Source organism: Ochlerotatus camptorhynchus, unplaced genomic scaffold (genome assembly GCF_037179485.1).
Source record: "Ochlerotatus camptorhynchus isolate MF236.1 unplaced genomic scaffold, CSIRO-AGI_Acam_v1.1 ptg000550l, whole genome shotgun sequence".
NCBI classification, from domain to species: domain Eukaryota; kingdom Metazoa; phylum Arthropoda; class Insecta; order Diptera; family Culicidae; genus Ochlerotatus; species Ochlerotatus camptorhynchus.
Window position 1 is genome coordinate 506,581 of NW_027041033.1, and position 14,415 is coordinate 520,995.

A 14,415-nucleotide genomic window follows, 5' to 3' on the forward strand; every position below is an offset into this window, starting at 1 on the left:
GTGAAGCGTCACTTTCAGCGCGTCAACATGGTTCTTGAGTTTGCATATTTTTCTCACAGGTAGCACCACTTTATCGCTCTATTCGGCTGACCTTTCTCCGCTTCCCTACCTACACTTTCTTCACTTTCTTTCTACCAAAGATTCATGCTACCCATCGCCTTCACTCCACCAGCAGTAGTGCACTATCAACAAATCTGTCAAATACACACAAAAATATAGGTAGAAAGAAAATATCCCAATGAGTTTGCGGGAGAGAGAACCGTCATTCTTTCTGAGTGTGTAACAGTGGCATTTGGCTGGTGTCTCCGGAAAAAGAAACCGACCTAGTAGGAAAACCGATAAAAATATTTATCTTACACCGGAAGTAGCGGAAACCGGCCGCAATGGTGCATCGTTCGAACGTCAAGTCCCGGCCCGAGTGCAGTTGAGTGGTTCCTAAATTCAATCTCCAAGAACCGCTGCTACCCTGTCATCCAAGGTGGCGACGGTTCGGTAATTTTTTTTTTTTGGTGCTCCTTTTTTTCCGCACACAAACACCAGCAAACGCAGTCGGAGTGAGAAAAAAGTTTGTACCTCTATGTTTTGAACGGTACTCGGACTGCTGGCTGCCACCGCTGGGCTATAATACGCTGCTGGCTGCCTACTCCGCACTCTCACTCTCGCTGCATCATCATCCTCCTTCGCAGCTCATCTCGTCTTGAATGCAACACACTGCTGTTGGTTGGTGATGATGTTACTAGTGCTGGACCGCGACTGAATCTATCTAACGCGAGAGAGCGAGAGCAAAACGAATCAAAGCAGGCCAGCTCAGGGGGAAAAAAGTTGAAAAATAGAAACCTATATCGCAGTGGCCATTGCCGTCATTGAGATAATCACTTCAACGCAAAACGTAGGCAAAATCAAAGAATTCCATCGCGATTGATTGCGATTGTTCAAGTGAGTGAAAGCAGCAAAGGATTAGAAGGAGAATAGTGCGGTGCAAAAACGAACAGTGCCAAGGAATACAGTGACATTTAGTGGGTGAGAAGAACAAATCAGGATGGCCTCGGCGGGCGGACTGGACATCCAGATTGTGTCGATGCCAAATCTGCAGAAGATTGAAAATTATATGCGGGATTCGACCTATCGGGAAACGCTAGAAGTCAGTGCATCGTTTAATACCAGGCTCTGTCTGGAGCGGAGGATGCGATTACCGTTCTTCGATTCGCAAACAGGAGTAGCGCAGAATCACAGTACTCTGTACATGAAGCACTGTCGACGGATGCCCGGTCACCGAGAAGGTCAGCTGTACACATACCCTTCGTCACGATGGCGGAAATCCAAGCGGCAGTATCTAAACAAACTGCAGAACCTGCGACCGTTTAGCAACTTTAAAACAAGTGGACCCTCCAGCATAGTGATGGGAGATATACCAGAATTGGTGGTGCCACCCGAGCCAGAGTTCAACCCATCGCTACTGGAGGAATCCTCGCTGGGTGCGACTATGGATGCAGACAGCAAGGACAGTCACCAGAACCAAACGGTGGTAAAGGAGGAACCCCTGCCTAAGGATTGGTACTACGACGAGATGGCCCTGAACGATGACGACCTGGACGATGCGGAAGGCGGCGACTCTGATTACGACTACAACGTGAATGGATACAAACGTAAGACCAAGAAGAGCAGACGATCGACTAGCGGGGGAGGCAGGAAGTCCAAGGCTAGTCAGGCAGCGGCAGCTGCTGCGGGAGATTACGATGCGGTGGCATCGCCGGGAGGTTCATCGCGGAAGGGACGACCGCCCGGCGGCAGTGCCGGGAAGCGAGGTAGGAAGCGCAACGCCAAGGATACGGTTTCGTCGATCGAGAAGGAACTGGAGAACAGTCTGAACGATAACCTGGTGGAACCACCATCGTTCGAGTCGGTGGCCGCCGCGGTGGATTTGAACGAGAATGGCGAGAACGGGGCCGGCTACGGAGGCAGTGCGGATCTGCGGAACTACCGGAAGTATCTGTAAGGCGACGGGGTGTTACTTCGAAATGGTGAGTTGAAGGATTTTTGTTTTTTTTTTTTTTTTCAGTTGTCTGACGTGTCTTATAAGGATTACACCTTTCGCTATAAGCATGATGCAACTAGATGTTCAAAGCCAGTCAGCTTCTTTCCCGATTTCGTTGAACTTTGACCCAATTCTCTGGATAGTATCAGGTGTGTTGCAACCTGGGATGAGACATGCAGTCAAATCAGCCTAGTGATCATTCTTGTATGAAATTGGTTACAAACGTAAACAAACCATGTTGGTTTTTTTATGGCTTGTTTGCGGAACCAGTTATGCGAGGTAGGCGACGATTGTTTCTATTTGACAGCCAGGTTGCAACCTCAAAAAAGTTTTGACGTTTAAGACTAAGCCCATCAGTGTGTGGCAATCAGTCGCATATATACGATTCGTTTATAATTTGACAACGAAAAATGCTACGTTCATATTGGAAATTAAAAAAAAAAATCATGCAAGTGTTTCACATTGGACAGACCCCAAGGAATTTCCGTGTAAATCCGGAGTGAGTTATGGAACTGTGATAATTTTCCGAGTATTTGCAGGGTGTTTCGGTAAAAAATTGAGAAAACTATGACAGCAAAATAATCCTTAGGAGGCAAAGGTTAAAATGAATTTCGCAATTTTTGTGATAGCACATCAGTTCCTTCACAATTTTTGCGACTGAAAGTTCAAATCCACGAAAATCGCGAAATCTAAGCCTGTTGTAACAACCCTGGAAATTATGCACTGAAAACCATTTTTTATACAATGAGAGAGAGAGAGGGATTAGTATTTTCCATTTAATTCCACTACTTTATTTGCTTATCCTTGACAGATACGCGTATTTCTTCTACAATGTGCAGACTTCTTCAGTGTCTTGTACTAATACTCGACAAGACACTGAAGAAGTCTGCACATTGTAGAAGAAATACGCGTATCTGTCAAGGATAAGCAAATAAAGTAGTGGAATTAAATGGAAAATACTAATCCTTCTCTCTCTCATTATACAGGTATTCCACTAAGAAAATTCTAATTCCACTAAAAATTATAATAATTACCAATTTGAGCAATTTTTGCACCAAATATTACTTCAGATCAAATTGTACTTCCCCTAGTTTTAACCACTTTTTCTCTCTTTTACCCAAAATAGTTTGAAATTTTTTATCAATACACACTATTGTTTCAGGAAAGCAATTATTCATTCCTACAACTTTGTCTCAGACGTCATTTCGATTGGAAGTGACGTTTTCGAGATATTATTTGTTGAAAAATATCGAATACGCCATTTTGAAGTTTTTGTTTGCTATATTCAAAATGGCCGAACATCAACTCAAATGTGAATGATTGACCATAACAAACAATTATATAAACATTTATGCATATCGGAGAAGGTCGAGTGGGACATTATTTTTATGTTTTGCTTTGGCTTGATGCAAATATATGTACTTTGATGAAACATCGCTGAAATAGTTTGAACTTCGCTGAAGTTTTTGGAACGAAACCGAGTTGCTTGGTGCTTTGCACAAAAATTGTAACTTTTCCAAATGTTGAAGAGCTCTATATTTATGCACTTAAGTTTGAATTATATAATTTATTAGAACCAACTAAATTGAAAGAAATTTCCTCCAAAATTTTAATGAGCCTTACGCTAAGTTACGAAAGTAGGTAAGACAGCTTATCACATGCTTTTAAGATGAAAGTTAATGCTTTTCCGTTGATACTCCCCTTTATTCTGCGCCGCGAGTGAGGTGAGGTTACTCGCTGTCACTAGTGAGGTGACAAAAGTCACCGCGAGTGAGGTGACTCTCCATTTGATTTGCACGGAGAGTCACCTCACTCGCGGTGACTTTTGTCACCTCACTAGTGACAGCGGGTCACCTCACCTCACTCGCGGCGCAGAATAAGGGGGAGACTCCACACCCGTTCGAACCACACTCAAATTCAAAATGCACCAATTCCAACAAGCATTGCAAATTAACAAAATGGGAAGTATTGAAATGTAGACAATCCCGCATAAACGCGAACCATAAATTGACCTTACCTAAAATGGTTAAAAATTGTTTATAATCCCTGCTAAATTTTAACTGAAATGGCTATGGAACTTTACATGAACGTTTAATGATAAAGTTTCAACCTTATGTATTATGGTTTTTTGGAAATAGACCTTACAAATAATGGGTTGTTAAGAACCATTACCATTCCAAATTCTTGTTTTCTCCATACATTTTCAGAAAGAGAACTATATAAGGACGTTTTTACTTATGATTTGAGAACATTAATGGTAATGGTTATGGTAGTCAGTAAGGTCCATTAATGGTTTTGTATTATCGCTCAACTTTACGTGGAATAAAGGGTGATACGGTCAAAATTTGGTCAAGGGAAAACGCGTGTAAATCGGTGAAATCGTTTATTTAAAAAATCAAATTAAATTTCTTTTTCAAGTTCAATTAGTATAAAATTCAGGAAAAATATTCAGTTAGGCTTCCGCTTTTCCAAATCCGAATTGCCGGGCCTTACGCTTGACCCCTGCCATCAGATTTTGTACAGCCACCTTGTCCACCTTCTTCGCCGCAGAAAGCCAGTTTGCCTTGAAGTGCTGCTCACCCTTAGCAGTTTTTTTGGCCTTCTTTAGGTTCCGCTTGACAATAGCCCAGTATTTCTCAATTGGGCGGAGCTCTGGCGTGTTGGGAGGGTTCTTGTCCTTGGGAACCACCTGCACGTTGTTGGCGGCGTACCACTCCATGGCCTTTTTACCGTGGCAAGATGCCAAATCCGGCCAAAACAGTACGGAACAACCGTGTTTCTTCAGGAAAGGCAGCAGACGTTTATTCAAACACTCTTTCACGTAAATTTCTTGGTTGACAGTCCCGGAAGCTATGAAAATGCTGCTTTTCAAGCCACAGGTACAGATGGCTTGCCAAACCAGATATTTCTTTGCGAACTTTGACAGTTTCATGTGCTTGAAAACATCTGCTACCTTTCCCCTTCCTTTTGCCGTATAAAACTCCTGTCCCGGAAGCTGCTTGTAGTCGGCTTTGACGTAGGTTTCGTCGTCCATTACCACGCAGTCAAACTTCGTCAGCATCGTCGTGTACAGCCTCCGGGATCGCGCTTTGGCCGTCGTATTTTGTTTATCATCGCGATTTGGAGTCACTACCTTCTTGTAAGTCGATAGTCCGGCTCGTTTTTTGGCTCGATGCACGGTTGTAGACGATACACCCAGCTTATTTGCGGCATCTCGGAGAGAGAGGTTAGGGTTTCGCTTGAAACTACCGGCAACTCTCTTTGTCGTCTCAGCGGCTTCCGGTTTTCGATTTCCCCCCGATCCAGACTTCCTGGCTGTCGACAAACGTTCCTCAAACACTTTAATTACATTTGCAACGGTTGATTTGGCAACTTTTAGCGATTTTGCCAACTTTGCGTGCGAGTAGCTCGGATTTTCGCGATGCGCGAGCAAAATTTTGATACGCTGCTCTTCTTGCTTGGACGGCATTTTGACAACTGAAGAGTGAATTCCAAAATCAAAATAGGAGCAACATTCTACACACACACACCTTCAAAATGAGGGGTGTTCAGGTTTTTTAAATGCAAAATTGAAAGAAATACGTCAAGTTGATATTGACCAAATTTTGACCGTATCACCCTTTATATCGTGAATTGGTAATCAGTAAATTACAGGCAACCAATTCGCGATATATTCCACATAAAGTTGATCGATGTTACAAAACCATTCGTGGACCTTACTGACTACCATAACTATTACCATTAAAGTTCTCAAACCATAAGTTAAAAGGTTCTAATATAGTTCTCTTTCCGAAAATGTATGGAGAAAACAAGAATTTGGAACGGTAATGGTTCTTAACAACCCATTATTTGTAAGGTCCAGTTCCAAAAAACCATAATACATAAGGTTGAAACTTTATCATTAAACGTTCATGTAAAGTTCCATAACCATTTCAGTTAAAGTTTAGGGATTATAAACAATTTTTAACCATTTTAGGTAAGGTCAATTTATGGTTCGCGTTTATGAGGGGTATTCGAAAATACAATATTATTGTATAGTTATAATAATACAGCTACTGAAATGACAACTTCAATTCCAAGATTCCAAGTACAGGGAAGGCCTGTCGAACTTCAGGGAGGATGAAGTGCAGGTAAGTCCTGACGAAAGATCTGCCGAATTTCAGGGAAGTCCTGCCAAAGTTCAGGGAAGTGCTGCCGAAGTTCAGGAAATTCCTTTAAAAATTCAGGGAAGTTTTGCTAAACTTCAGGGAAGTCTTACCAATGTTAAGGGAAGGCCCTCCGAAGTGCAGGGAAGGCTTAACGAAGTTCCGGGAAGTCCTTCTGTAGTTCATAGAAGTCCTGTCGTAGTTCAGGGAACGCCTGCTGAAGTTCAGGGTAGTCCTGCAGAAGCTCAGAGAAGTTCTGCCGAAGTTCAGAGATGTTCTGCCGAAGTTCAGGGAAGTCCTGTCATTTCAACTCATGGAAATCAGGGAAGTACTGCTGAAGTTCAGAGAAGTTCTGTCAAAGTTCAGGAACTTCTGGGAAGTTTTGCGAACTTCAAGAAAGTCCCTTAAATGTTCAGGGAAAGTCTGCCGAACTTCGGGCAAGTCCTGCCGAAGTTCAGGGAAGTCCTGCAGAAGTTCAGAGAAGTTCTGCCGAAGTTCAGGGAAGTCCTGCTGAAGTTCAGGGAAGTCCTGCAGAAGTTCAGAGAAGTCCTGTCATTTCAATTCTTGGAAATCAGGGACGTACTGCAGAAGTTCAGGGCAGTTCTGCCGAAGTTCAGAGAAGTTCTGTCGAAGTTCAGGAACTTCAGGGAAGTTTTGCAAACTTCAGGAAAGTCCCTTAATTGTTCAGGGAAAGTCTGCCGAACTTCAGGAAAGTCCTGCCGAAGTTCAGGGAAGTCCTGCCGAAGTTCAGAGAAGTCCTGTCATTTCAATTCTTGGAAATCAGGGAAGTACTGCAGAAGTTCAGGGCAGTTCTGCCGAAGTTCAGAGAAGTTCTTCCGAAGTTCAGGAACTTCAGGGAAGTTTTGCAAACTTCAGGAAAGTCTCTTAAATGTTCAGGGAAAGTCTGCCGAACTTCGGGAAAGTCCTGCCGACGTTCAGGGAAGTCCTGATGAAGTTCAGAGATGTTCTGCCGAAGTTCAGGGAAGTCCTGTCATTTCAATTCTTGGAAATCAGGGAAGTACTGCAGAAGTTCAGGGCAGTCCTGCCGAAGTTCAGAGAAGTTCTGTCGAAGTTCAGGAACTTCAGGGAAGTTTTGCGAACTTCAGGAAAGTCCCTTAAATATTCGGGGAAAGTCTGCCGAACTTCGGGAAAGTCCTGCCGAAGTTCAGGGAAGTCCTGCCGTAGTTCAGGGAAGTCCTTCAAAAGTTCAAGGAAGTCCTGCCGAAGTTCAATGACGTCCTGTCATTTCAATTCTTGGCTGTTGGTTTATTTTCACAATGATGGATCAAAGATGGCGAATGATTTTCAAAAGGAAGTCAGATTTTCAGGGAAGTCCTGCCAATGTTCAGGGAAGGCTTGCCGAACTTCGGGAAAATCCTGCCAAAGTTCAGGGAAGTCCTGTCGTAGTTCAGGTAAGTCCTGTCGAATTTCAGGGAAGTCCTGCCAAAGTTCAGGGAAGACCTGCCAAAGTTCTGGGAAGTCCTGCCGATGTTCAGGAAAGTCCTGCCGAAGTTCAAGGAAGTCCTGCCATTTTAATTCTTGGAAATCTAAGAACTTCTGCTGAAGTTGAGGGAAGTCCTACCGTAGTTCAGGGAATTGCTGCTGAACAGTTCAGGAGTCCTGCCGAAGTTCAGGGAATTCCTTCCATTTCAATTATTGGATGTTGGTTTTTTTTCACAATGGTGGATCCAAGATGGCAAATGATTTTCAAAAAGAAGTCAAATTTTCAGGGAAGTCCTGCCGTAGTTCAGGGAAGTCCTGCAGAAGTTCAGAAAAGTCCTGCCGTAGTTCAGGGAAGTCCTGCAGAAGTTCAGAGAAGTTCTGCAGAAGTTCAAAAAAGTCCTGCTGTAGTTCAGGGAAGGCCTGCCGAAGTTCAAGGAAGTCTTGCTGAAGTTCAGAGAAGTTTTTCCGAAGTTCAGGTTTATTTTTACAATGGTGGATCCAAGATGGCGAATGATTTTCAAAAAGAAGTCAGATTTTCATGGAAGTCTTGTCAATGTTCAGGGAAGGCCTGCTGAACTTCAGGAAAGTCCTGTCGCAGTTCAGATTAGTCCTGCCGTAGTTCAGGGAAGTCCTGCCGAATTTCAGCGAAGTCCTGCCAAAGTTCAGGGAAGTCCTGCCAAAGTTCAAGGAAGTCCTGCCGAAGTTCAGGAAAGTCCTGCTGAAGTTCAGTGAACTCCTGCTGAAGTTCAGGAAACTCCTGCCGAAGTTCAGGGCCTGTAAAAGTTCAAGGAAGTCCTGCCATTTTAATTCTTAGAAATCTGGGAAGTCCTGCCGAACTTCATTTTCACAATGGTGGATCCAAGATGGCGAATAATTTTCAAAAAGAAGTCAGATTTTCAGGGAAGTCCTGCCAATGTTCAGGGAAAGCCTGCCATTTCAATTCTTGGATGTTGGTTTATTTTCACAATGGTGGATCCAAGATGGCGTATGATTTTCAAAATGGTGGATTTGAAATTGTAAGTCATTGTTAAAATGTTCGATCTTTTTAAATATAACACAGTACCCGAAAAAAAATAACAGCAAAAATACATTAAAAAACAATGTAACAATAAGACGAAAATTATTGTCTTAACAATGATTTATATTGTTACGTCTACAATAAAATTACTTTGATTTATGTTGTACAAAACAATAAATTTCATGGTAAATGGAAAATTTACAATAAAAAAGGGGTGTTGTTAAGTATCTTAACAATGAAATTTTCGTGATTTTCCCATATATTTTTTTTTTCAATAACATTATATATTATTGTTATTTTACTGTTGGTTGGCGAATTTATTGATTAAAAAAAATAACAGTGTACTTTAGAGTGTATGTGTTGGCTTGACAGATCTACTTTATCGACTTTAAAAATAAATCGAAAAAATAAAACTTTGCCCGAGAAGGGAAGGGGGTGGTATGTCTGTTACGGGTGGTCCTTTTTTTACTGGTTATGGATCGAGATTCGATCCGGAACTTGTGAGAAATGCAGGCCAACTCCCCTGCGCTCGATATCCCTAGGTCACGTCTCCTTGGTGGTTGAGCGTCGTTGATAAGTTAATGCATTCGACTGGAGAGAATCGCCCATGAAATATGCTTCCACCTGAGAGTTCCTTCCTGACATCTTCAAGTGGTGGATTTTTTTATTATTATTGTATGATTATTGATTGCACGGAAAAGGTCTCCATTAAGCTTTAGAGAGGGTCTAGGATAAGATATGAGCGGACGCGGACTGCCTGGTTTTGAGCCAAACGAACTGTCAAAGCTAGAGACATACGAGCAGCGCCTATCTTAATTACATTGGCAGTGTTGCTGACCCTCTCATAGTCTGCATGCTTCAATCAGATTTATTTTTATTGTTCGTGAAGTAACCCACAATGAAAATACACCAATATTTAATGTAACAACAATTTTTATTGTAATAGAGTTGTTCATTATTGTTCATGATCGAATCATGTTAACAATAAAATAAATGAAAAATACGATAAAAATCATTGTAACAACATTTTATTATGTACATTCATTGTACAGCTAGGTAGCAGTTTTGCCGTTTTCGGAAGAGTACAACATTATAACAATCATTTTTATTGTCGACAATAAATATTAATGTTAGAGCATTGTTTCCACTGAAAATTTCACTGTAATTTTTTTTTTCGGGTATGCTTATAATAACTCCACTATTGAAATTGAATGATTTTCAAAATATTGGATTAAAGATTGTGGGTTTTCGAGAAAATAGCATGATAAATGGATTAAAAATGACGGGTTATTAAAATAATGGTGGATCCAAAAACTAATCTAATTATCTTAAAAAAATACCAAAGCATATCAGAATACTTGGAAACGATCTACGGAAGTCAAATATGACCTTTCATACTAAATACTTGTGTAATTGATGAGCAAAGTTAGCGACCACTATGATTGTGGTCCTAAAGTGGAACTTAGAAAATGGTTTTCAGAAAATTTAAACAATAAATCAATCTTGTAAAAATTACTAGGGATAGCAAATTTAGTTTTCTAAATTTTGCACGGGAGATATTTTTTTCGAAAAGGGCGTTGCGTTATTTTGTAAGAAAATCTATGAAGTGAGTCATTTTGAACCGATCCACTTTCACCTTAAACTTGAGGATTTATCTTTAAAATTTTCCTAAGTATGAAATCTGATGAGATGGACCAAACTGGACCTAGCCGTCTGTGAAGATAGTTGCAAAGCAAAAAAAAAGTACGGAACCTTGATACTGAAATTCGTCCCAGAATCTTGAAGAAATGGTCTGGATCTCTAAAAAATGTTTCTAGTCCAAAGAATTTTTCCTTGGATTTAAATTGCTCAAGCCTTTGTTAAAAAAAACATTGTTTCACTTTCCTACATGATTGGTGGTATAATTATAGTTTATAATGGATTAATAAGGATTGAGAAATATTTCCCTGAATTTAATGAAAATTCCGAGATTTCCTGACATTCCAGTTTAAAAATTGAATGCCCTGAGATTTGATTTGAGATGCCTCATTTGATTACCTGTACACCACACTTTGTTCGTTATACCTAGTTTACCACCACATATTAGTTTTTGTTTTTTTTTTTCAATGCTCCATGAATTTAAGGGACATATTCTCAATTACTATGTTAATCACTACCTAACGTAACATTTGAAGGGCCTATCGTTTTATGTAAACAAATTTGTATGGTCCTTTTCGCGCTAACCAAACTAGGAGGAATTGCAAAACTTAACTAATTATCATTTTTATCACAAGGCTAACTCTTCCCTAATAAAAAATTACCATAAACGAACGATAACCCAAATGATTGAACTATTCCACAAATGGTTTGGATGATACCCAGAACACGTCGTTAAGCAAATTAACCATAACATTTTAATTAGGGTTTCGACTGAAGTGTAATAAAGAATATTCGTCAAACACTTCCGAAAACATTTTTTGATACAAAACAGTTTCAAAATCTAGATAAAATTCATGAAATCCCCTGGGTAGCAAACTTGAATTATTCTACTCTTTATTCATCAGAACAACACTATCAGAATGAACCAGGGGAAGATCATAAGTTTAGACAGGCGCAACCATCGGTAATTGAGAGATTTACAACTGACAAAAGAGTGAGAGTGAGCTTTTGCACTCTCTTTCTCCATTACTCTCTTTGCCTGCAATCAGATATCCAAGTGCACAGCGAGAAATGCACGCTTTAGGCACCCGTGCATCACAAATGTTCTTCTAATTTAAACTCACACATTCCAACCGGTCTGCAAGTATGATACACGTCCAAAGCGTATCAGACTGCTATTTTCCGTGTTGCTCCCGTTTGACGCGTGACTGCTGAAAGTTTCAATTACAACTAGTGGTGCAAACCACCATGTATTGTGGAAAATGTGTGGTATGTTTCACATGCTTAGAAATCAATGGATTAGGGATTAGGCAGACCATCCGAACTGAATTTAGTCCTTTGTGAATCAAACCAAGGTCGAAGATTTAATTGAGCCACACTATAAAATAGTGTATTCATGATCACTTGTGGTCTGGAGTAAAGAAGTACAGCTTTAATGTGACCATGAAATCTATAAACATCTAAACGCACCTGTGTCGTGCACAGGTTGCACATGTGAACGCGACGCCACTGACTACATCCTCTCACTAATTATTCTTTTGGAGGCTTCGAAAGGGAGCACCCCTGTTTTGATTTAGGTATGACCAAGAACTGTTATATGAAAATAGTATTAAGAACACTGTCGAAGGCGAAAACAACAACAACTTACAAACTTATTATGATGGAGAAAAAACCGGCTATGAAGATTACTGAAACAATATATTAATCTTTGAATGCACTAACCTCATTGGTGAAAGCAACTAATTTTCCCCTTTTGTTTGTCCATCGAACCGGAAGCAGATTTTCTTCAAAACCAGGAACAAATAGAACATTTTCCAAACTAACGATTCATCATTGAATTTTTACCGATTGAAGATTTCAATTTCGTAGCTCGAAGCTTCTCACCAGACTTGATGGTTGAAACTACTATCAGTCTATCCGATCCTTTTGACGTTCTGTGATTCATTATTCACCTTGTGATCGGTTGCATCAAAGTCTACGGAACTAGTGACTAGTTTGTTTCGTTTCTTCGTTCCGACTTTATCTTTGGACAACATTGCGTGGTTGCTTTTGAATTTATTTTTAGATTCAGCCTTCTCCTTGGCGATGAATTTGTTCATTACTGGGCACTTGTAAAAATGACCCAATTCAATGTAGTCGAAACATTGTGCAGTTGCCTTCATTGAAGCGGCCATATTTTTTCGGACAAGAGGCATGCAAATACAATGACTTGTTGTCTGTAGTTGACTTCTAGCATAGTTCATCATCGGTTAACACCAGTAACATTCCCATCTTATACCTCTCGGGGTTCAAAATAAGCAGGGCATGGAACTTCTCTGCCTGTGTCACTTCCGAACGTCATATTCATCAAATGTCTCTCCGGATATCTTGCAGCTATATTTGACTTTTGATTCGTCTTAATCAGAACGTCCATGGCTTGTTTAGGATACTCTAAACCAGTTAATTTATTAGGCACAACATTGCTGATGACCATGACTATACACTCGCCGTTCCATAAAAATACTTGAGCTGCCATATTCCAAAACTCCATGCTTTCTTACTCTTACTGTACCTATAAGAAATATATAATTGAGCAAGCATACTTACTGGTCATCATTATCTAGAAACTAAGAGCAGCCAGGCGCAAACCACACTCCTTCCTTCATGTACGGACTCGCAGTTCAGAACTGTCATATTTATTTCATTTTCAAGAATTCGTACAAACGATGACTTTAACTGCCACCATCTGTAATGAAATCAATAGAAGCAACATTAATCTCCCCTTTCTTTCAGGTACCTTTGAGGCTCTAAAAACCCAGACCCTTTTCGATGGATGTTTTATAGACGAACGTAAGACGACGCCTGCTAGCAGAGAATGATCCGCAGAACAAAAGAAACATCTTTTAATATCGCGCATCCTTGAAGGAATGCTTTGTAAACAAACAACAGATGAAAAAAAAAACAAATATTAAGCGAAAACAAAGAATCTAAATTTGTTCCAACTCCTATAACTCTTGTCTATTTGGATATTATTGCAATTCTGGTCATCATCAAAACTATTATTATTACTATTTGTGTTTAGGTTCCTTTGTTCTAATTATATTCGTAAAAAAGTGGTGAACTAAAATTATTTAAATAAAAGGCAAAATGAAGAAAAGTGGAGCAATTTGGGAAATGGAACAATTTGATGTACATAGTAGCCGTTTAATAGACAAAGGAAAAAAATCATCACACACTTTTTCGTTTGTAGAACAAAAATGCAATAGTTAAAAAATAAGGCGACTGGACGGACGCATAAGTCTTTTCGTGCAACCGGGGCGCCAACTGGGTTTTTTTTTACACACACACACACACCGAAACAGATTTCACCCATTCAAACTAAATGTAGAACTTTTAAATCACAGCTAAACTCTGTTATTTAATTCTCAGCAACAGATGAAACTCATAGGAAAATTGCAAAGCAGTCATTATTCAAACCTACACACACTGACACACCCAAACAAACGATCCTATTATTTAGTTTCCTAGGCATTTGTTTATTGTAGTAAACTAACCCACAAATAAACAAACAGAAACAGACACAGACACACACACACACACACTTACTTGTTGCAATAGTTGTAGGTTTTTAGTCGTAACTCTTTAAAAACACAGACAACAAACTCACTTTGGCGTGGAGTAATCCAGAGGAACGTTTGGAAAACGGACCTAAATGCGGTTCAACGGAGTGACCCCATTTGGATTCAATGAACATAGAATGAACCGATCGAGTTTCATTATTCTCTAAGTGTAAATGGATTTTTCAACGACGATATATTTACTTATTATTCCATTATTACCCAATTGATGAGCTATTATTATAACAAACGAAAGAGAGAAGTGAAACAAAGAACAGTAAAAACTCAAACACTCACAAAGCAAACATCAACGCTGACGACAGGAGGTGAAAAGCGAAGAAATGGAAATGAAGAAAACAATTTCACATAGTGTAAATGTAAAATTTAAATTTTGCAAAACATGAATCGAATGAGAGGAAAGCAAATACGATGGAAACCCTTGTACATGAATATAGATATTTAAACGGCAAAGCAAAATACTAAATAAAATGAGGAAATATTTTCCAAAAAAGAAGGTGGCGTTTTGATTGATTGATTGAT

At 39.9% G+C, this 14,415-nt stretch overlaps 1 protein-coding gene across 1 annotated transcript; it reads left to right on the forward strand.

Annotated features, from left to right (window-relative positions):
- Window positions 1–249: 249 nt before the first annotated feature.
- tth (toothrin) lies at window positions 250–14,389 on the forward strand. The gene is made up of 2 exons (XM_065236449.1): window positions 250–2,021; window positions 13,052–14,389. Exon 1 carries the CDS (start codon window positions 1,040–1,042, stop codon window positions 1,994–1,996), a length of 957 nt encoding a protein of 318 aa, XP_065092521.1. The 5' UTR covers window positions 250–1,039; the 3' UTR covers window positions 1,997–2,021; window positions 13,052–14,389.
- The last annotated feature ends 26 nt before the right edge of the window (window positions 14,390–14,415 follow it).